Genomic DNA, 22,912 nt, shown 5'->3' with positions numbered 1-22,912 from the left:
AGATGACGTGCAGATATCCTTTAAATCGTGTAACCTGTCCATCTGCGAACGTCAAGTCCAGCTCGGCGTCAAGAAACTTGCCGGCTGGCCTGACAAGAATGGCTTCAATCTTAATCCCGCGAAGAGCTCTTGTGTTCTATTCTCCAGGAGGCGTGGAGTCCACCCGGACCCAGACATCACTCTTGCGAATGTGCCAATTCCTGTGAACAAGGAGCACAAGTTTTTAGGTATTTTATTTGACGAAAAACTTACATTCATTCCACATATCAGACAGCTCAAATGCAAATGCCTAAAAACAATGAATATTCTTAAGGTCCTGTCACATCAGTCTTATGGGGCCGACAAACAACTCCTGCTGCGCCTGTACACAGCGTTGGTGGGGTCTCGGCTCGACTACGGCAGTATCGTGTATGGGTCGGCTACAAAGACAGCACTCAAAATGCTTGACCCCGTGCTGCATCTTGGCCTTCGCCTCTCATGTGGCGCATACCGCACTAGCCCTGTTGAAAGTCTTTATGTCGAGTCCGACAAATGGTGCCTAGGGCATCAGCGGGAGTATGTTGACTTATTGTATGCATCCAAGATCGTGTCTCTGACCAACCATCCTTTTAATCCCATCATGAACGATACATAAAATTTACAACACTTTTTAAACAGGCCATCTATTCCCTTACCGTTCTCTCTTAGAGTTAGGGAGGAGGCTTCTGCACTCATGGTCCCCCTTTCAGAGACGCACAAGACACCCATTCATAATCTCATCGCACCATGGCATCTTCGTCCTGTATCATGGGACCTGTCATTCACTCTTGTAGAAAAAAATAGGGTACCCAGGAATGCAATTCTGCAGCACTTCCTGCTCCTGCAGGACAAGTACAGGTGCGCAGAATTCTATAGCGACGCGTCCAAAACTGGTTCTACTGTCTCTTGTGCAGCGCACGGACCAAATTTTAGAGTTATTAAAACAACGAATTTCCACAGCACTATATACACCGCTGAAGCGTATGGCATTTTACTCGTTTGAAATCACATCCTCGAACATAAGATTCCAAACTCCATCGTGTACACAGATTCTCTAAGCGTTGTGCAGGCATTGTCATCAGGAAGGTCATCTAAAAACTATGTTATCAATGCTATTTTTAAGGTACTAATGACTGCATATGCCTGAAATGTGGAAATACCTATATGCTGGGTACCAGGGCATTGTGTTATCCCTGGCAATGAGGCCACCGACTAAATGGCTGGTGATGCTGCTCTCATTACTACAGTTGACATTACAACAGTACCTTACACCGACCTAAAGGCACACATCAGACGACAGCTTCGTAACACATAGAAACTACACTGGAGTCAACAAACAGACAACAAACTACACTTAATAAAACCACAACTAAGACGCTACATAACTGACTCACACAACAGATACACTGAAGTTGCTCTGGCTAGGCTGCGGGTAGGCCACACACATGCGACACACTCCCACCAGCTCACTAGAACTTCGGGACCCATGTGTAGCAGGTGTGGAAAGGGCCTATCCGTAGCCCACATACTAATCACATGCAGAGCACTTGACACAACACGACACAAACATTTCCCTGAATTATACAGACAACACATTCCTTTGCACCCATCATATTTTTTAGCCGTCGAACCAATGTTTTCTAGTCAGCGTGTTTTTAAGTTTTTAGCTGAGGTGAACTTTCTGCAGCTCTTGTCATATCACGTGTAATCATCCTGGCCCTATACACCAGCCATCTTCATTGTCTTTTGTTTTGCATCACGTTTACTTTTAGTCACATGTTGTAGTATGTACGGTCTCATCACAATTCAGTAACTTCTTCTTTGGCGCTCTTTGCCCATAGTCGGCCTTGCGCCAATAAAACCCAACTATCATCATCATCGAAGGGATCGACACCCAAAGAGCCTTGAACTACTGCCCGTACCCCAACATGAGGAGCCTTTTCAACTTTCGCCGTAAAGACACCGCGAGTAAAGTCCTTGCCTCTTCCACTCTGGATGCGCCAAGATTGCCTGCTGACTTCCCATGCTTTCCATGTGGATGGAGGGCAGCCCGGATGTCTTCATCGTCTACACCGCGCAGCAGCTAGTGCGGGATTGGCCTCATTTGCTGGTCCTGAGTGTCCACGTCAAGGAGGTAGCGTCTATTTACTTCCGGCTCAGTCTTCGAAAGGTTATTAGTATACTCACAACCTTTAAACCTCGCAAACGAGGCTTGATTGGCCTAGTACGAATCCAGCGCTCCAAAGTCATACACCATGCCAACATGCGCAACGATGCCCAGGAAATCGCTTACGCGAAACGGCGTGGCTTTCAAGTTGCCGTGCAAAACTCAGTGTTCAAAAGGATAAGCTTGGAGAAATGCAGCCGTACCAACTGGTGTAGGCTTGTTAAGGATGAGGCACTGGGACTGGCGTATTTATGGTGACGACTGGCTGGGACTGGTGGGGCTAACCTCACCAGAATGATTAAAGACTATTCTCTCTCTCTCTCTCTCTCTATACCCTCAAAGGCGATAATTGCACTGGATCATGCGTAGCACCAAGTTTGTGAGGCATATATCTTGAGTTCTTTAACGGGTGGCTTACAGCAAAAATCGCCCATGTTAGCAAAGGTAGGCTCTTGATATAGGTGGACGACTACCCAGTGCTCTAAATTTAACAGATAGTAGCCATGACGGAGATGTGGAAAACGTGTCGAGCACCGTAAAGGCGACACACATAAGGAAGACAACAGGACGAGCTCGTCCTCTTGTCTTCCCTATGTGTAACGTCTTTCATCGCAATCCTCATTCCTCATGGCCTTTTGAGTACCAGACCAACTAGCCAGTCAGCAAATCTTGCTGAGCATACCCTTGCATGAATCTGATGGTCCAGCTGTCACCCGGGAGTTTCATCTGGATAACTGGTCTCTATCCCCAGTCGAAAATGACAACAGAAAAATTTATGTAGTACGTCGTTTGTCGTATTTTTGCGTGTCGTACAGTCGTACCGTCGTAGTCTTGTCGTACAGTCGTCGTGTTGTGTCGTCATTCTGACATTTGTCGTGTGTAGTATTCCTGTAGCAATTTTGTTGTTTTATCGTGTGTTGTAGTCCTGTAGTGATCCTGTAGTATGTCATAGTCCTTTAGTAAACCTGTAGTGATCCTGTAGTATGTCGTAGCCCTGTAGTAATCCTGTAGTGATCTTGTAGTATGTCGTAGTCCTGTAATAATCCTGTAGTATGTCACAGTTCTGATGCTCTACTGCGAGAATCATGCCTGTCTTGTCGAAGTCCTGATGCTGTGTTATGTATTCCTGGCGTCTTGCAGTCCTGACCTGTAGCACAATGCATTCATAACAATTCTGTTGCAGCAAATATCAGTATTTTTGAATCCAGCCTAGCACTGTATTTGGGCTGTCCACTGTAAGTGAACAGTTAAGACAGCCCAAATATGCCACGAGCCCATGCACAGGCAAACTGAAGAGAATACAAAAATTTTATTTTAGTTTCCTTCATGCACACACAGCTCCAGGCTCGAAAAAACAAGTACAAGTACCATTAGAATTGGCTTGCCGAAGGCTGAAAGTGCACCGTCCCTAAGTACACACATTATGGATGATCCGCGCAATTCTAACGCTGCAAAGTTGTCTGAAGCTGCAAAAACCTTATAGTAAATACACTACATTCCCAGGGAAAAGCCACCAATAGCTACAGGCTGCCACTAATGAATTGTACAGCTGCAGAAAGCCACAAAAAAACTATCAATGCACACCTCATGAAGCACAAAAACGACATTGCAAATTACATCCACCACTAAAAATGCCGCCATTTCTCACAATGACTGTTTAGTATTAAAACGGTAGAGACACTGGCTCTGGTGTTCACACCAGCCAAATTGGCAAACAAGCCCATGTACCTCCTATCGGCGCAGATCAGCGAAATTCTGCGCGAGATATCTAGCCAGAAGCTTGCGGCGCTTGTGCATTTCAGCTTGCTCGCAGACCTTCACTTGGAGGTAATGCCAGAAGGAACCTGCATTGATAGAAAAAAAAATAAAAACGAACATTGATGCAAGACAATGACAGGCAGCACAAAAAGACTGAAAATCATACTGCTAATACTGTGTCCTTAAACTGCGCCATTTTATAAAAGCTAAACACGCTTCTGCATGCTGAGCAATAAGAAGTGCTCTCTATTGCTGATAAAGTGCTTTTCACATTACTGTGCCTATTCAAAAACGTTCAATTTAAACGATACCTTGCAAGCCCCTTTCCACAGCGTTCCTGGCAATTCTGGAACAAGTCAAGCCATTAGGACTTAGCTCAGAAAATGTCCTTCCAAAATCAGTTTTGTTTTCATTTTACAACAAAAACGTGATTTTTGACATGCATTTGCATCACATGGGTGCAGAAAGGGGAGTGGTCTTTGCGCGTCACTGCTACTAAAGAACAATGCATGCCAACCGTAGGTACTCTGCATCAGCGTTTGGTTTTTTATTATCAGGGCATGAAGGGTGAATCAGATGATAATTTTTAAACGTCAGGTTTGCAGTCACACAGTAATAACCACTGAAATCGGCTGAAAATATCAAGCAGTGCCCGTTTGCAAAGTTACTTCACGATTTTAGGCAGTCTTATTGCCTTTGCGCACATTGTTCTTAGTTGTGTTGTAGTTCTACTTACCACAGGACCATTCAAACAGTTAACAACAGTTTCGGTTTTGTTTCTGCATCGCGAAATTCATATTTAGTGTTACTCTGCAGTTACTCAACTTCAAGTCTACCTGCCATGGTGCCTTGAGCATCCGCTAAACATCCTCACAAAAAAAAAGCACGCCACTCCTGATTTCCCCCCCACCCTAAAACGTTTTCTGCAATACGAACTTCCGATGCAAGTCAAAAGATAACGCCCAGTCACCAGATATCAGTTCCGACGAAAAGAGCACTTCAAACCGGCTTTACACACCCCCAGCTGTCCGCCTGCCAGTTTCGCTTCCATACAAGGGTATCTCCAGAGGTCTAGTGCTGCTCCTTAATTGAAATGTCTATTCGGATGGAGTCTCCAATACCTTTTGTACTGTTTCATTTCAAAAATGTTAGGTGCGCTGCAATGCATGAGGCTCATAGTGCTGATCTTTATTATCGCACAACAGCTACTTGGGCAAAGTTTGCGGGGCACGATTTTAGCGCATTGCACCGCATTTCTGTAAGCAAGGCTACAATAGCGAGTCAGAAGGTGATGATAAACCACAAGTTTGTTTTTAGCGATAACTGACAGTGAACGTCAACAAGCATCAACCACGGAGTTACGTTTTCAACTCCATGCATGTTTTTCCGCATCGCGTGCTTGTCCCGAATACTGTGCTGGCTGTAAATGCAGTCAGTCACTGACAAAATGTTTTTACGTCACACGGGGACACATTGGTGCCTCTGATAATGTCAAATCGCCAGATTTCTTCCAGGGAACCACCCAAAATTGCCCATGTTGAAACGCAGGTTGGACTTCACCGCATTGCACGGGCACCACGCGTGGTAATTTTTTTATCTTAATTAGTTCTTACCAATGATTTTGCACAAAAATTTTTTTTCTTGGACCCCTAAAAATCGGTCAATTTTCCAGTGCTAACGAGAGTTAAATTACTACAGTGTGACATCATACTCATAAAACTTTCCCCAAAGAGTGATATATAAGCCAGCTCATAAATCTCTAAGTAAAGTTAAGCAACGATAAAAGTTCAGCAAATTAAACACATTAAAAAGAAAAAGTGCCGATACTCCCTAATGCAAAATTTGCGCGCAGCGTGAACTGCAGTCTTCTCAGTCGAGGTGCGTAGTTGCCGTGTCAATTTAGACAAACAAACTATCAATGCAGACAATCAAAAATGCCTCTGTTTCAGTAACTGACCATTTTGGATTAAAAGGACCCTGGAACACTCTTTAAACAGTGCCAGTAAACCTGCACAATGTTTAGATTACACTGCCAGGAATACCTGAGCCAAATATTACCAGTCCATGTGAAGCGGTGAGCACACAAATCGCGAAAGACGGGGAAAAACCAACCGCGCACTCTTCGCTCTTGGCATGGCCTAAATGACGTCATTGCGGCCATGGCTGTTCAATTGGCTGTCGCTGGTCAACTTTGCGACTCATTTCTCACATTTCTTGTGAGGATTCGCCGTCATCGGCGCTGTGTACCAATCTCTTCTATGCCTAAACATGCACGCGCAGTTTGGTATTTCTTTTGCTGAGTGCGCACGGAGTTTGAGTGAAAAACTCAATACTCTCCTTTCAACGAGACCACTAGGCAACAATTGCTTATTGCTTCAAAAACGCTCTACCAGCCTGAGCGCGCGCTTGCAAGCAGGCAGCCATGCCTGCTTTTTTGTGGCACCAAACCAGAATTGACTCCCCCCTCCCCCACGTTGTAGAGAATACTCCCCAGTCTATGATATGTCCAAGGACGCCGAAGAGAACGCTGTAAGCCGCCCCCCTCTCCAGGAGAGAGCACACAGCTTTCGTTGCGTTGTCCGCAGTCGAGTTGAGAGAGAACAACTATGCGCGATTTCTAATCGTGCATAGTTTCGGTGACAGTAAAGGGCTTTTCATAATTCTTGGAAGGGCGATTTCTAGGACAATAGACTTTACCCCAAACTACATTCCGAGTAGTCGATGGCAAGTGCTGCAGGGTCCCTTTAAAACAGTAGAGACACTGGCCTAGGTTTCCAGCAACCAAATTAGTAAACATGTACCTTCTTATTGGTGCAGATCCACGGACCCTCGTGCTAGATATCTCACTAGCAGCATGTGTCACTTGCTCATGTCCCCTGGTTCGCAGCCCTTCATCTGCAAGTAGTGCCAGAAGGGATCTGCATCAATAGAACAAAACAATACATGTAATGCAAGACAATGGCAAACAACGTAAAAACACTGCAAATTAGACTGCCAAAACTGTGTTTTTAACCTCTGCCATTTCATAGAACGAAACACAATGGCTCCACATAGATGAGCTGCGAAGCCGGGCGCAGTCGACGAAGTGCACGAAACAAACCACGTTTGTTCATAATTTGCAAGGCAGCATACTTACCAGTCGTTTTACTGAATTAAACTTGGACAGACTCGAGCTTTATTCTAGAAAACAAACATGGGGCTGTCTGTTTCCCTTACTGTGTGCGTAGCACACAACCCAATTTGCTCGACCAGTGAAGACACCAGACAGGTCGCATTTGGCTGTTCGACATCCATGTGTAAGGCTCCACATGTAAGAGGGTGTGAAACCTATAGTTTTGCATGCACGACCTACCCTCCTTCCTCTCGTCCCCACATGTGCACGCGTAAACCAGCAACCGCTTATATGTGTGTGCTTAGCAAAAACGACAAGAGCAGAAAATGGCTTCACTGGAATAAAACCCGAAGGGGGGGGGGTTGAAACACAGACTGTTTTGCAGTAAAACGAATGCTCCCCGTGCTAAAAAAGTGGTGCTTTTCTCATTTATATTACTGCAGAGCATAACATTACACTCATAAAACTTCTCTCCAAAAGTATATGCCAGCTTGTAAAACTTTCAGCTAAAGGGGCCATGCAGACACATCACAAGTTTGGTTCATTCGAAAGATTGCCACGTTAAAATCATAGTGGCACCACTTTCATCCCCAAATAAGCTATATAAGTAAGGAAAAAGGGAATGGCCATGCAACCCACTAGCTCATTTCCCGCAACAGAACCTAGATATCCTATGTGCCCAGCTGTGCGATTGGCTGAGGCCGGCAAAAGCAAACACAAATTAGGTACGGCTTGCAAGCTTTCCAAATGAGCTATTTGCGTATAAATGCAATGCATATTTATTTTACAGCAGTACGAATGGTGCGAGAAACAATAAAAGTACAAAATACACATAATCATAGAAATTTGATGAGCACTGCTGTTGGTACTGGGCACACTATGCTTGTTGTAGCTGCACAGCAGTCCGCCGCTTTGGAGTTGTCTTACGTGACCCTGTTTGGCGAACATACCCCATGTTTTACAAAACGATTACTTTCTACAGTAGCAAAAACAAGCCAAGTTCTGGGACTAACAGAAAGAAAGCGTTAAACACCTACTTTCTTCACAGCCAGCGCCATAGAGGGCTCGTGCTGGTAGTGCCGCCAGGCTCGTGCTGGCGCAGCTGGTGTCGGGTGCTGGTGGTTCTGCAGGGCTCATGCTGGCAGGGAGCTGCAGGCCATGTCCACTCTTTTCACTCCCTGGAGAGGTGCCCGAGTCACATGAAAAAGTGTTGCACTCTTAAAACAATACGCAGTACAGGCAATCAGTTTTAATAAAGGCTGTGGCTAGCGTTCCGTCCAGACGGAACGATATACAAGCGCTAAAGTTCCATCCAGACGGAACAGGGCGCTGCGGGTTATCCTTCCCTCCAGACGGAATACAACTGAGAGCTTAGCGTTCCGTCCCGACGGAGCCGGCGTGAAATTTGTACAGTTCCGTCCGGACGAAAGCAAAACCGGCTGATTAGACGCCCTGCTCCACCTTCAGATGTGGTGTAGGGGTTGCTCCTCGGATAATGGCAGTATTGTACCGGGTTCGATTCCCCCCGGACATGCTTGGTTTTTCTTTTTTTTTTGCGTGGTTGCGCCAGCGTTATGCAACAGCTAACTTCTTGCCCACTTTACAATTGACGCGGGGAGAGCAGTCGGTCTTGATTTCGCACTCAACCGGCTGCTCCGCTACCGCTCAATAGAGCCAAGGCCGACGTGTCCATCGCCAGAGTTCCGATCGCCTCTAGTTCGTAATGGTGATTACTAATTAACGGTTCTTCTGGCTAGTCAATGAGCGGAAGCGGTTCATTCAGCTGGGTAAATATCAAGAACGACTGCCCTCGCTGCTTGTTGTGAAGCGGGGTTTTTTTTTTTTTTGACGCCCGCGTCTTCTAGCTGCCTCACTCAGAAAATGACGCGCGTCGCGCGCGGCAGTGGGAGGAGCCTGCGACTTGCGCCATTGGGGAGGCATGCGCCTCATGGCAGCAGTTTTGATGCGCTCGACTCAGCCGGCTGGCTCCGCCAGCATAGACCGCCAGAGATTTTAGGCCACCACCCCGGCAGATACTGCATGGGCGCTTTCACTAGCTGTGCGGATGATGTTTTGTAGTACCGTTCTCGCCCAAAATTATAAGCTCCTTTACCGCTCAAGCAACTTCGTGCATGTCTTGAGCGGCATTTTGAGCGGTCGCTCGTGCTCCCGACACCATAGTTTCCCTACACCACTTCGCGGCCAAAGACGCCGCCATGTTTCTGCCACTGGCCGCGCCGGTCGCAGCGTACCAGTGGTTCCGCTGCAGCGTCAGCGCGCCTGTGGCGTGCGTGGCGCATTTTCGCGGGCAGAAAATGCTCCGTCCGATCGCCTTTCTTGAGTTTTGTAGATTTTTACCCTACCGGTCAAACCACTTCTGCTCATTGACTAGCTAGAGTCACCGTTACGAATCACCATTACGAACTAGAGGTGATCGGAACTCTGGCGATGGACGCGTCGGCCTTGGCTCTATTGAGCGGTAGCGGAGCAGCCGGTTGAGTGCGAAATCAAGACCGACTGCTCTTCCCGCGTCAATTGCAAAGTGGGCAAGAAGTTAACTGTTGCAAAACGCTGGCTCAACCATGCAAAGGAAAAAAAAAAGCATGTCCGGGGGGAATCGAACCCGGTACAATGCTGCCATTATCTGAAGCACAACGCCTACACCAAATCTGAAGACGGAGCACGTCGTCTAATCAGCCGGTTTTCCTTTCACCTAGACGGAACTGTACAAATTTCACGCCGGCGAACGCTAAGCGCTCAGACGTATTCCGTCTGGACGGAAGCATAACCCGCAGCGCCCCGTTCCGTCTCGACGGAACTTTAGCACTTGTATATTGTTCCGTCTGGACGGAACGCTAGCCACAGCCTTTAATAAATTGCTCCGCTTTTAAAGGAATTTAAAGTTTGGTCAATACCATTCTCAGCACGCACAAAATCGCAAACAAGTCATTCTACATAGGTGCAGATTGTCCTTTTATGAGACTAACACGTCCCTTTTAGGGTTGGGGCTGTATGAAAAATATAGAGCAATAAGTTGTGTTGCCCACTCATAGTCACATTGTTAGCAAGTCTGCTACAAAACATAAAACAGCATTGCCGTGTTCCTGCACTTTCACTGGAATTGCAGTTTTATGAATTTTTTTTACTAGGCCTTCTCTTCCAAACAATCTTATTGTCAAAATCCTTTACAGCGATTAAAGCACTTTCAACGGGCAGTAATTTATGCAGTGCCTGCAAAAAGGCCATGGCTAGCAACTAGATAAACCAATAGCTCAAAATCTTCGTATAGAAGCCACGTGACAAGGTCGTGCTGCAGGGCAGTTTTGTTTTCACCCACCCAAAGAAAGGAACCTGTTCAATCAGGCTGTAGGCTCCTTAGATGGTAATGCCACATGTTTGAGGAAGTGAAACCTTCCTGCAACAGTTGACATTACAGCCAACTAAGCATGATAGCAACTGCAGTATCTGGTACGTTGCTTAGCTCATAATAGTGATAAGAAGCCATGCACACAGATGGAGCATTGTTTACGCACTGGTGAAAAGAACTTGCCGGCCACTCCATGTTGAGTGATCGCAGCCCCCGCATCTCGGCCTCCAATTGCACGACCCTCTTCCTTAAAACTGCTACAGGGTCTTGGTCCCTTGCGGCAGCTCGAAGAATGATGTCGACCTTCGCTGATCTTTTCTCTGCCTTCGCAGTTTTTTTGTCTGCCTGCAATGAGAGGTCAAGAGATAACATGCCATACTTGTTCCGAGCCTCGTCCACCATAATGACACCTATTTAGAGCAACAAGCACACTTCAGTGTCATTTTACACGTGTTTAATGATAGTTATGAGGTCAACTTCCATGCAAATATTGACTTCCCCTAATAAACATACCTGAAAGCGGTGGCTATTCTAGCGCCTTGGCATTTATGTGCGTCATGTTCGATAAGAGCATTTACAAATAACATTACTGCAGTGGCTGCTGGCAAGACGGCCTTCACAGAAAAACCACGATTTCGAAGCTCGTACAGTCGGCAAAAGGCTTGTCTATAACGCGCGAGCGGCGTGCTCTAGACTGCGCGCGAGACACTTAGTGAGAACGCCTGGTTTGACACCGGTAGAATGCGAGCATGCGCGACCCGCATCAGCGCGACGGTTCTTTCCCTTGTGGCTGTGCCCGTCGCCTTCTTCAATTCCGTACCTTCTTTCGTCGTGAGAAGCGCTGCCTGCACTGCCGGGCCGGGAAACAATAGCGGAAATGAGCGATTGGTAGTAGAGCGTTGGCTGCGTTTAACTACGCGCAACGCTTTTTTTGCGGCGCCCTACACAATTTAGACAGGAGTGTTTTCCTGTATGCGAGACAACGAACGACAATAGCAGAAAACGCATCGCTGCCGGTGTTTTATAGTATTATTATTATTATTATTATTTAAAAATACATTACAGGCCCTTGTTGCAGGGCATTGTGTAAGGGGGGTAACAAAGGGTGAGTGTCGCGACAGAACTGTAAGGGAACATCAAACTTTGAAAGAACGGAAGAGCAAAAATAAAGAGAAAAAGAAGAGAATGTGCAAAAAAAGTCACTTGAAGTGACACATACATGGGAACATTGCAGGTGGGAAGGAATGCAAATATGCGCAATACAACTTAGTAAAAAACACCTACTACACACGATAACTAGTAACTAGATATCGGGCCGTGATCGCTTGCACAGTGCACTGAGTATTGTGGCGTGAGCCCGTCAGCAGTGACATGCAAAGCCGAGCCCTGAAACCGGACAGTGGCGCTCAAGGGACTCATGCAGCTATTGGCGAAACGATAACGCAATGAACAGCTGTGCGCCAAGGCTAACGCAGACGAAAAACTCGCACAACGAGCTTTAAGGCGGGTAATCTCCAGTTTTGTTTTCCGGCCCGGCAGCGCAGGCACACAGCGCTTATTACGGTAAAAGAAGGCGTGGAAGCCAAGGCGACGGGTGCAGCGAGGAGGGACACAGCCATCGCGCTGATACGGGCCTCGCATGCACACGTTCTACCTATCTTAAACCAGGCGTTATCAGTACGTGTCTCCCGCGCACTCCGGAGCACGCCGCTCGCGCGTTAAAGCCTTTTGCCGACTGTACGTGAGAATGTGGCTTGGCGACTACTCGACGCCGACACGAACAATGCAGATGAATTCCTAACCCGACTAACTGGTAGCCAGCACAGTCCTGAATAGAGCGTGTTACGTGGAAAATGTGCAAGGTGGTAATACGAGCCATTTTCTTCGGCGTCGACGCCATATACTGTGAAGCGGATCTCCGCGCCTTCCGACGGCACAGCCGGCATGCCGATATTCATTCCTTACTTTCTGCGGTAGTGGCAGATGTAAAACTGCTAAAAAGCGCTCAGACACTGTTATGCACAATTTAAGGGTAAGAACACTTACCGGTCATGTGAACGATGGTGCCGTCGAATAATCTTCCCGCGTCTCGCTGTCGCCGAGCCAAAACACTTCCCACGCCACGCTCGTAGTCGTCGACGTCCACCACAAAAAAACTACGCTCGTCCGTAAGCCCAACGACTGCTCTTCTACCTTCCAAAACATACTGAACGAAAACGTTACACGGTTACGCTTTGTTACACGGTCACACTACGTGCATACGACAACGATCGACCAGCGCAAGAAAAGAAACGCGGCGTAATGTGCGTTGCCATGTGTGTTGCAACAGTGAGGGCTGCGGCTACGGCTGGCTACGGCTTCAGTCGGCCTATATAGGCGGCGTTGGTTGATGCCAGAAGATGAAGCCGATGAAGCGATACATGAAAACTCAATCATTTTGGTTGTAATAATGAACATAATTTATTAGCGGGTTACAAACCTCTTGATAAAAATTAGCACTGTATTAACCAGTGATAGCAGCTTCCAACTTCAGCACGGTTCTTTCATGCACCGTGTTTCTGCACTGTGCTCGGCTACATAGTATGTGCGCTGATTCTCTTTTCTTTTTGCAGTGGTCGGGGCTGCTTTAAGGCCCAACCACATGCAGAGCACTTTCGGCGTTTTCTCGCGTCGACGTCGTCGCCAGAAATGCACGGCTACGCGAGCTGACGCCCGAGCGACGCCGATGTCTACGCTCGCCAGATATCGGCGTCGACGCAGCGCGAGAGAGCATCGGAAAGCGGGCGACAGCGTCCGTCTTCGCGTGGTTTGGGGGCATTCCTTTCAGCAGAAAACAATCGATTTATTTTTAACTTGCGGTAATCGGTTGCCTTGAGACAAATTTGTGGCTTGTTCGGCTTTCAACGGGGAGATCGGGGATCTGCGATTTAAATAAGGGAGCTCTGGCTACATCGCATCCAGTATAAGCATAATGTGGCTTGTCTGCAAGATCGGTGCGTGACGAGCAAGCGTTATCAACGCCAGAATACTAGCGGCGCATTCCCTTCCATTCGTAGCTCCCGTGGCTTGCGCTGACCGGGGATGTGCGATAGCTTTTCTTGACTCAAATGAGGGACCTGTGGTTACATCGCTCGTAGCACTAGCATTATCGTCCTCGGCTCCAATATCGGTGCGCAAGAAACAAGCGTTACCACTGCTCAAGTCTCTCAAACACGACCAAAACAAAACACATCCGACACTATTTGTGGGCAGCCTCGTTTGGTACACCGAATTCTCTATGCCTCCCTGTTTCCTTGTGTGGTCGAGGAGTTGGGTGTCGGACTTTCGTTTTGAAGTCCGTGGTTCGAATCCTCAAAAAGCCCTTTTTTTTCGGCGAGGGTTTGATCAGTTTTTTTTTTTTTACAGGGTACAGTCAGGGTGCCAGAGTACCTTGCCTTTTAACCTACAAATGACGTTCGACGGTAACCTCAGTACCAAGGCAGCGCTGAAATTTGTTTTGCTTACACTTTGAATTCATGCACCTTCATTAGGTACATAACATGCAGGTTAAATCAAGAAGCAACTAAAGCAGTTTTGCGAGGTGCGTCTTCGTTTATCATCCTATCTTATTTTGTTCAGATTTGACCATGATGACTCGAGATACATTGCCAACATACTTATATAGCAATGAATAAATATGCCAAGTGATTTTCTTTTTTGCTAAAGCTAAAGTCTTGATAATTGCAGTTCAATAATCGATAATAACTGCTCATAAACGACTTCAACAGGATGGCAATTAACGTCCAGCAACGCCCGCTGACGCAGCCACTGGCGCGCGACTTCGCCGGTCTCATGCGGTTGCTCGCCCTCTCCTGAGGGCCCGCGCGTTGACGCCGAACGACGCCGACGATCGCGCGACGCGTGATTTCGCGGCCATGTGGTTAGGACTTTATTGTGGCTGCTTTATTGATTCTCTTTTAGTTTTGTCATTGGTGCTTCACCTGTTCGCCTGCTGCCACGATGTGGGTAGGTGTGGAGTTTGGTTTCAGCGTTTTTTCTCACGTACAATTTGGTTTTTATGGAAAGAAACTTCTTGGGCGCTCGCACCTTTTTATTTTTTTATTGGCTGTGAGTTGCGGCGTCGGGTTTAGGGCGATATTGTGTGTTTTATTTTGTTAGTCGTCGTGTTACAGCGAGCAAAATAGTAAACTCAATTCAGCTCCCACGTCCCCGGTTTTAAAATTGGAAGTTTCATTTCGTCGTTGATTCTGTGAGCAGGAAAGTGGTAAAAATATTCTATTTCATCGCAAGAAATAACCACATAACAGCTTTGCTACTGCAGTTGCAAAGCTGTCCTCACGACAGAATTATCTTGTTCGACTGTTGGCTGTTGTGTAGACAGATTCATGTATCGCGACATATTTTGCCACGGCAGCCGCATCTGTAGTGACGACAAGAATCTGCCGGCACGACAGCCGGCTTTGCTACTACACCATTTTTGTCGTGGTCCTGTTGCAACTACAGACGTCACGACAGCATTTATGCCTCTGTAGTTACTACAAGATTCTGTCGTCACGACAGCCAGCTTTGCTACTACAGCATTTTTGTCGTAGTCTTGTAGTAACGACAGACGTCACGACAGCTGGCTATGTCACGACAGCATGATGGCTGTCATGACGACAGGTAGTTCTGTTGGGACTACAGGAATGTTTGTCGTTGAGAAGATTGACTCTGTCGTTACGACAGAAATGTGTGTCGTAACAACAGAAAACTTTGTCGTAACGACAGGAATTCTGTCGTAACTACAGAAATTGTGTCGTACGACAGGAATTCTTGTTGGGTTTCTGTCGTATTCCTGTTGACATTTTCGACTGGGTCTGTGGCTCTTAAATTTACTTTCGTAAATACCCACACCTGCTCGTTGTGACACCCAATAGCGAAGAAAAACCTTCTTCCCTATCACAGCAGACATCCTTAAGTGATAAAGATGAGAATGGCTACCACTAGCCTTTGTAGTGAAAGAATCAACATCTGCCATTTACCGCCACTATTATCACCATGAGCGCCTGCCACCGCCATCATCAGTGGTGCCTGAACTGGTGCGTCAGCTGTGCCACATCAGAAGATCGAACGCAGCTGCGCAGGTGGGCGGTCATCTTTTGCCGCTTCTACTCATGGTCGGGCCTTCGAACAAATAAACCTAAGAGTGCGCATGCGCTCTAAAGAGTTCACGGATCCTTCCTGCAAGTAGGGATCCGGATGTTCCGGGCTTGTTACATGGTCAGCAGCAAACCGGCAAGGTCACATGAGGCCCACCGATAGCAAAGTTCCAGCCAAGCTACCCCGATGCTGGCTTCGCCACCGTGACCCCCTCTTCTGGCTCAACGGCGCCACAATACAGCCGATAAAACATTCTACCCTCTCGGAAACGCCCCCGATCGAGCACACCAGAGTCACGGACATAGCACTGACCAGCGCAACCTCTTACGATGACCTCCGCGTTGCCGTACTACCGCACTAAGGTTATGTGGTCGACCCGTTGCCGCCTGCAACACAAGATTTAACCGCACGGCTTGAGCACGCTACGCCCCCGCCCACGGTACTCTCTGAGCCACCCATCCCTGCAGCATCCTCTACCCCCGACGCCAACACCGTGACCTCTATCTCATGTGGGGCAGCTGCATCTTCACCGAAAGACCTTGCTGTGGGCTACATTGCCGACGCCTACCGACCAGGGTCAGCCTCGCCCGCAACTACGGCTTCATGCGCAAGCATATACAATCCACGGAGTACCCAGGAGATGACCTCACTTCCTTATAAATTGAAGTCCCCGCCAACTACCAAAACTGCCACCCCGGTCGCAACACCACCCCACGACCTGTGCACTGCAACGCTGCGCACTCAATGCCAGACTACACAGGAGGTACTCTACCGCTGTGCTTACGAATGTGACGCCAAGGAATGCAGCCACCATCTGCCGTTGTGAAGTTGTGTCTCCCGTCTTGCTGAAGCCAAAGCAATAGGGTGTACTCTTCCAGGCACGACGTTCATAGCCGCCAAAACACTGTGGACACAGCTACTGTCTCTCCGCGTGACTTGCCCGAAAGCTATGAACCATGCGGTCTGGTAAACCCTCAGCGAGCAATGGTAGGCTCACCAAACCTTGCTACGCACGTAGCTGTGACGGGTTCAGTAAGTACGAAACTCAAATTCGCAACTCGTCCTACTACTCATACAACTCTACATTTACTTGCACCTTCGGCAGATGACGCAGTTCCTCTTGCGCTTCGAAGTGAAATATGTGAGCGAAAAGAAACATCCTGCACGGTGCGTCAAACTGGTAAATTCGCATCGAACAGCCTCTTTTACGACATTAACGGCCTGGCAAGCTCCGCGAAGTAAACTTCTTGCTTGCCAACAGCAACAAACGCAGTGCCGCATCCGCGAAAAACAAAGTTCACGTCGGCGTTATTCCTGTTATATCACAGGTCAGAATATGAGACACTTATTAGGTCACAACGACTTTCGCTAGCAAATCAGTCTTCCAAACTTAAACGAACCAGGTTACGACTACTTCATGTCGGCGCACACGAGGTCTTTCTCCAAGCAACGACAAAGCGGCCTACATAATGGAGCCACCCAACACTTGTACGCCACGCCTTCCCGGTTGCTTGGCCGGTTAGATGGCTCGGACTGAGCACGCAAGCTCTATGGTATATCTCTGTAGCATCTGGGCACTTTTGACAGCATCTGGGAAGCCCATGTGGAGCCCATTGCCGCCTGCGACTCCTGCGCCATACCAAGGCAAGGCCACCAGAGGGCAATCTATGCCTGGACTACGTCCGCGGACTCAACAGAACTGCTTAGTGTCAAATCTCGTACCCGAACGTAGCTCGCCTAATCCTGCACATACCTGAAATTGGTTTTAGTGTATCGCTGCACTTCTTATGCATCGTTCATCAAAACATGCTATGAGCGTTTGTGGAATCCATGCAGTGGTGGTCTTACTAACTGCATTCATCGCCACTATAACCATTATTACCACCAGCGACCATCATCATCAGTGGTTTCTACTATGGCGCGTTAGCTTTGCTACATCAGACCGATTGACCGTGACTGCGTATCTGGGCGGTAACCTGCCTTGGGCGCTGCCAGTTCTTTGTGGGCCTAGGCATTAGTAAATATCACAACCCGCAACTGCTCTACCCAACCCGCGTATCTCTCCTGCACCTTATTACGGCTTTAACAAAATCTTTCAGCACAATCTGGTTGCAAGGTTCAGCAATTAGATTATCCTGAATGGATGCAGCTAGATTTCTTTCCTCAGTTACTACAAGAGTCTGTGAAAGTGTCCTGTAGAATGTAAAACGGCGGGAAAAAATGCAGGAGCACATAGAAAGGAAAAGCCCATAAAAGTACGCTACTTTTGCAGCCTTTCACACCAAGCCAAAAACATAACAGCCATGTTCAATGCGGGCAGTGTGTTTTTCGCGCCGTGCAAGCGAGGTAAGGTTTGCACCATTTTGGCTAAGAAGCCAACAAAAAGATGCTGACAGAAGAACACAAAGCGCTACAGTGAATGCTGCACTTTACAATTTCCCATTGAAGTGCGAAATGGTGTATATTGGCCAAACATGATGCAATGAACGTGCAAGAAAGCAAAGACTGGAAGTCCACAACAACAGGGAGGTCACCTTGTAGATCACTGCAAGGGCTGCGGGTGGAAGCCATTACTGCAAAAAAACGACCTTTATAATGATAGCAAAAAACGGAAACGCAAAGGGAAATGATCGGGGCGGAGTTTAAAAATAGCAGGTTATAGCGGTGATAGTGCGTGCGCCGACCGAAGCATTAGGAAACAAAAAAATCTATTTTACTAAAGACAGCGTGTAATCGCATAATTTGTAATCTGCATAGTGTTGTTTACCTGTTGCAGTTCGTTTTTCACTTGGAATACACGTGGGAACTTCAGTTTGTTTCTTTCAGGCGTGCCCAATTATGTTGTTCTGCTATCAGCAATGTTGCACCTGTGCATACCTGTGATTGCCACACCCTGTCACTCGTGTTGGTTGACTATACCTTGGTTTTGTCACTTGCTTGGTGGTGTTTTCTTTTGCAAGTGGTCTACGAATGAACATGGCTTTCTCTCAACAAACGGTTGCAAACTGGCGACTGTGTCTTGCTTAAATTGTCTTCATCCACGTCTCTTTAGCCCTATGTTTTTGTTTCATTAAAATATAAACTGGTTAAGCAATAACGCCTGTTAGGATATCCTTAGTGCATACAGATATGAAACATTATCACTACCCAAGCAGCACAGCAAGTCCGATTCTTGACCGGCCAACCTACGGCTGTTCTCCGGAATGCTCGGACATCGCCAACAAACTGGCCAGCGTTGACATAAGATAAACGGTTTGAATATGGCCTCCATCCTCTGCGCACGTTTTCGACAGCCAATATTCTTAAGTTGGTCAGCTTTCGCTCGTTAACCGTCAATACGGTTTTTCTTGGCGAAAGTTACTCAGAAGTTACCTGGCGGATCAACCACTGGTGATGAACGGCACTTGCTCCAGCAACGTTCAATCAAAAGAGAGGCGGCAGGTTTCCCGCCGCCGAGTACTCGTTTGTTGCTTGAAAGCGGGTTTACAAATGATAATCAGCTTGTGCACGGCCACCAGGCGACCGCTTTGTTTCCGATTGGAGGGGGACACATGACGAATGGATGTTGTCCAGTTCTAGAGTACTCGTGTTTCGTAGGCAGCCGTTGTTCAAAAGTTGTTTTGGAAACGTACGTTATCCGGTCCGCTTATGAATCTGCACGCTCCTGCTCTTCGAAAGGTGAATGGCTGACGTCTGTCGCAGGTCTAGCACCACCCGTGCCAAATCGCCGGAATTCCGAAGGTCATGCGTGAACACGCACCCAGCCACCGAACAGTGTGCTGTATATACTTGTGCACTCATGGACAAATGAACGAGGAAACAAAAATGTTAACCGAATACGATAAATAAAGATAATGGATAGTCAAGACAAAATATTGGCTTGCTTGTGGTATATTTGGAAAGGCCCATTTTCAGTCTTGTTTTGTGTCATGTGTTCGCGCTTTGTGGATGTCCTGCTTGCGACTTTGGAATGCTGCTGCAAACGATCGACGAACGGCGGCGTTTTCCAGTGCCCGGACAAAGAAAGTTCGGTAAGTACATTTTTGCTGGCCATTTTCTAGCGGTACTAAGGTTCAGCGCAGAAACGCTTCCCGCTTCTGCTTCAATCTCACAGTGTGGTTCGCGGAAGCTAAATTTAATTTACTGGTGCTGACGACGGTCGATATGTCTAGCGTTGCTGATGGACAGGTGGTAGGAGCAGCGGAGGGAGCTAGGAAGTCTAAAATAATTGCTGGTGCTCTGGATGGCGTCGTGAGGAATGGAGGTGTTTTGTACCGTATGCAGGTTTTTATCGCTGGAGCTCTGTTTATACAGGGTGATCGAAATTATGTGGACCTATTTTTTCCTAAATAGGCGCTTAGATTTACGCGAATACCACCTCTACAGTGACGTTATGCTCCTAGGGGGACACATAATTAGGAGGTAATTATTGATGTAGGTGGTTTAATTAACTAAAATTGATTGATTATCTTTTTAGTAGCTGCAGTAAACAGGCATGTTTGTATTGGGATGTTATACGCAATCGTGTTTCTACGCAGTTTCAATTGCAGAATTCTAGCGTATCCGTAGTCCTAGATACAAAACGGCGAAGTTTAATTACCGTTCGCATGATTACTCATGCTAGAAGTCCAGACCGGCGCATAGCTCCTCCCTTTCGTTCTGTGTTTCTATAGCGGTTCTGAGTACTGCAGATTGCAATACCGACAGCCAAGAATGAATGGGTTCCAGTTATCACTTTTTCCTGAACCTCCACCCCTTTGTCGAAATAAACACCGCACACAGCAGATATGTAAAAAAAGGGAAGAGGTTTGCGGCAATGCAGACTTCCTTGCATTCGTAATCATGCGAACGGCAATTAAACTTCGCCGTTTGATATCTCGTACTACGCATGCACCACAATTCTGCCAATTGAAACTGCCTATAAACATGATTGCGTCTAAGTTCCAATACGTCTTGTTACTGTAGCCACTAAAAAGTTAATAAGTCAATTTTAGTTATTTAGCCTACAAAATCAATAATTATTTCCTATTTATGTGTTGTGTCCCCCTGGGCGCATAACCTCACTGTAGAGGTCGCCTTCGCGTAAATCTAAGCGCCTATTTTAAAAAAAAACCAGTCGGCTGGGCAGTTTCACCGCACTATCGTGGGATTTCGATAGCTGGGCCACTTTAAACACGGCAAAATACAATATGCAACTGCTGAACTGTTCGGAGATAAAACGTCCCTTGAGAAAAAAAGAAAACACGGGAATAGTTTGGAAATCTGAGCTTTGCAATAAAAGCGTTTTCCCATTTTCATTTTTATCTGATTTCTGACTGAAAACCTTTTCTAATGCTTTCTCGGGTTCTGTTTCTTTGGAAACTACTTTTTTTCGTTAACTAATTTGTAGTTTAGGAGCACCTCGGCTGAACGCGCGAAAGTTGTGCGCTCTCACTTTGAGTTGGGTGCGGCTCACGGGGTTCTCCTCGGGGGCCTTCGCTATATCACCGGTCGTAGAGTTTTTTTTCTTTTCTCCGCAACGTGGAGGGGTCTATTCCCCGTCTGCTGCCACAAAAAAGCAGGCATCGCTGCCTACTCTCTAGCGCGTGCTCAGTCTCGTAGGGCGTTTTCACAGTAATGAATGGTTGTTGTAGAGCGATCTCGTTGAACGGGGAATATTTAGTCTGTCACTGAAACTCCTTGCGCACTCAAAACATAAGAGAACCCCCAAAACTCTACGTACAGGCTCACTCTTAGAAGAGGTTGGTACACAGCGCCTACGAACACGAAATACAAGATATAAGCAGCGAAGTTGACCAGCGACCGCAAATAGGACAGGCATGGCCGTATTGACGTTGTTTAGGCCATGCCAGGGGTGCATAATGAGCAAAATTTAAGAAAGTTGGGTTGGTTTTTCCGCGTCTTTCACAGTGATTTGTGCGCCGACCACTTCACGTGCATGTGTTATATTTGGCTGAGGTGTTCCTGGCAGTGTCATCTAAACGCCGTGCAGGTTTACTTCCACTGCTCCAAGAGTGTTGTAGGGTCCCTTAAAAGCAAGATACATTGCACATTACCCCTGTAAATATCTGTAGGTGCCTCGAACTGCCTTTCTTAGTTTGGTTACAGTGGGAGCTGTGCAATGCTGTAACTTGTCATTTTTTCTTTTTTTTGTGCTGCAGATGCTTCGGAGCGTGGCAGCTATGGTTTCCATTGGACCTCTGTCCATGACAACAGTAGCGGTTGCATCAAATGAAAGCAGCATCACTGCAGGAGCAGCAATTGAGAAAATAAATCTGCACCACATTTGGTGATCAACAGTCTTTGTCATTTGCTAAATTTACGTGTTTGCTTAAAAGCATGAATGATTGCTGTTACGAGGTTATGAATTCAGCACTTGCCTGTAGAAACAGCCCAACTACACCCATTGCAGGCCTGCATGAAAGCTGCAGCACCACAATTATTATGCCTCCTGCAGTGGAACGGCCGGACGAGTATGTTGCATGGTTAAAGTTCAACCATGGCTTAGCGGCTCTGGGTCAACAGCTGGCCGCCAAGCAAGGATCAATAGCCGTCGTCTGTAAAAGTGGAACGGCCGTGGGTTGTTAAAGGTTGAACGGCCGCCGCCCAATAAAGGAACGGCAAGACGACGGCAAAGTCTGGCGGCCGAAGGGCGGTTGTAGGACCCTTGGCGATGCTTTGTTTAAAGGTGAGCAGCTGTTCAGCTTAAACCAGGGAACTTTCAGCACATGGCCAAGGCCCACTTTTGAGTACGGGCTTTACACTCTGATGGAGCAACGGCCGAGCAGAAATTACCCGGCAAGAGATGGACAGCTCATGCTTAGCCGTACATGCTTGTGCTTCTTCGGTATGTGCATTACGGGGAAAGATTACTGCAGCTGCAAATCACAGCAAACCACAGATAATGTCCTTTCGCGTTTTGGTGAAGGAAGTGGCACAAACTATTAAATATTCCATTAAACTCTTACTGTATACGCTCAATTCTAGTGCACATCGTGGATATAGGGCTTTACAGAAGAGCCACGGCACTGGGACGCAACAGTATATAATACTCGCCACCACAACAATATATACCGACGCTGATTCCTGTTGTGCAAGGCATTACCTTTACGGAAGCCTTCAATAATTCGTTGGAATTATTGAATCGCAGGAAGTATTGGTAGCCCCAAACACAAATGCTGACCACTGTGAGGAGAATTTATTTACAACACCAGTTTTTTTATGGCTGGCAATCTAGCTTTATTGTGGTGGAATTCTTTGCTAGTGAACTGTAATCTCTTGCACATCGTCAATGCTCGGCAGTAAACTAAAAAATACTCGAATCTTCACACTCGGTAGAGCATTATGCTTG

At 47.0% G+C, this 22,912-nt stretch overlaps 1 protein-coding gene across 3 annotated transcripts; it reads right to left on the bottom strand.

Annotated features, from left to right (window-relative positions):
* Positions 1-3,475: 3,475 nt before the first annotated feature.
* Positions 3,476-12,960, bottom strand: LOC144148972 (uncharacterized). Of its 3 annotated transcripts, none has more exons than XR_013318130.1 (5): positions 11,642-11,837; positions 10,602-10,767; positions 8,093-8,229; positions 6,745-6,861; positions 3,476-4,029 (listed from the first exon to the last, which is right to left on the bottom strand). XR_013318130.1 is itself a non-coding variant. In XM_077680493.1 (5 exons), the coding sequence occupies exons 1-5, from the start codon at positions 12,473-12,475 to the stop codon at positions 3,984-3,986; spliced, it is 450 nt and encodes a 149-aa protein (XP_077536619.1). In that variant the 5' UTR covers positions 12,476-12,960; the 3' UTR covers positions 3,476-3,983. The 3 variants fall into 3 exon arrangements, 2 of the variants coding, with proteins under 2 accessions (XP_077536619.1, XP_077536618.1); XM_077680493.1 differs by lacking the exon at positions 11,642-11,837 and adding an exon at positions 12,469-12,960 and having other exon boundaries at positions 6,745-6,838; XM_077680492.1 differs by having other exon boundaries at positions 6,745-6,838.
* Between the last annotated feature and the right edge of the window lie 9,952 nt (positions 12,961-22,912).

The sequence above is a fragment of the Haemaphysalis longicornis genome, unplaced genomic scaffold (genome assembly GCF_048455015.1).
Source record: "Haemaphysalis longicornis isolate Haplotype H1 unplaced genomic scaffold, Haemaphysalis longicornis Haplotype H1 scaffold_8, whole genome shotgun sequence".
NCBI lineage: Eukaryota > Metazoa > Arthropoda > Arachnida > Ixodida > Ixodidae > Haemaphysalis > Haemaphysalis longicornis.
This window is presented reverse-complemented; position numbering and strand designations above follow the sequence as displayed.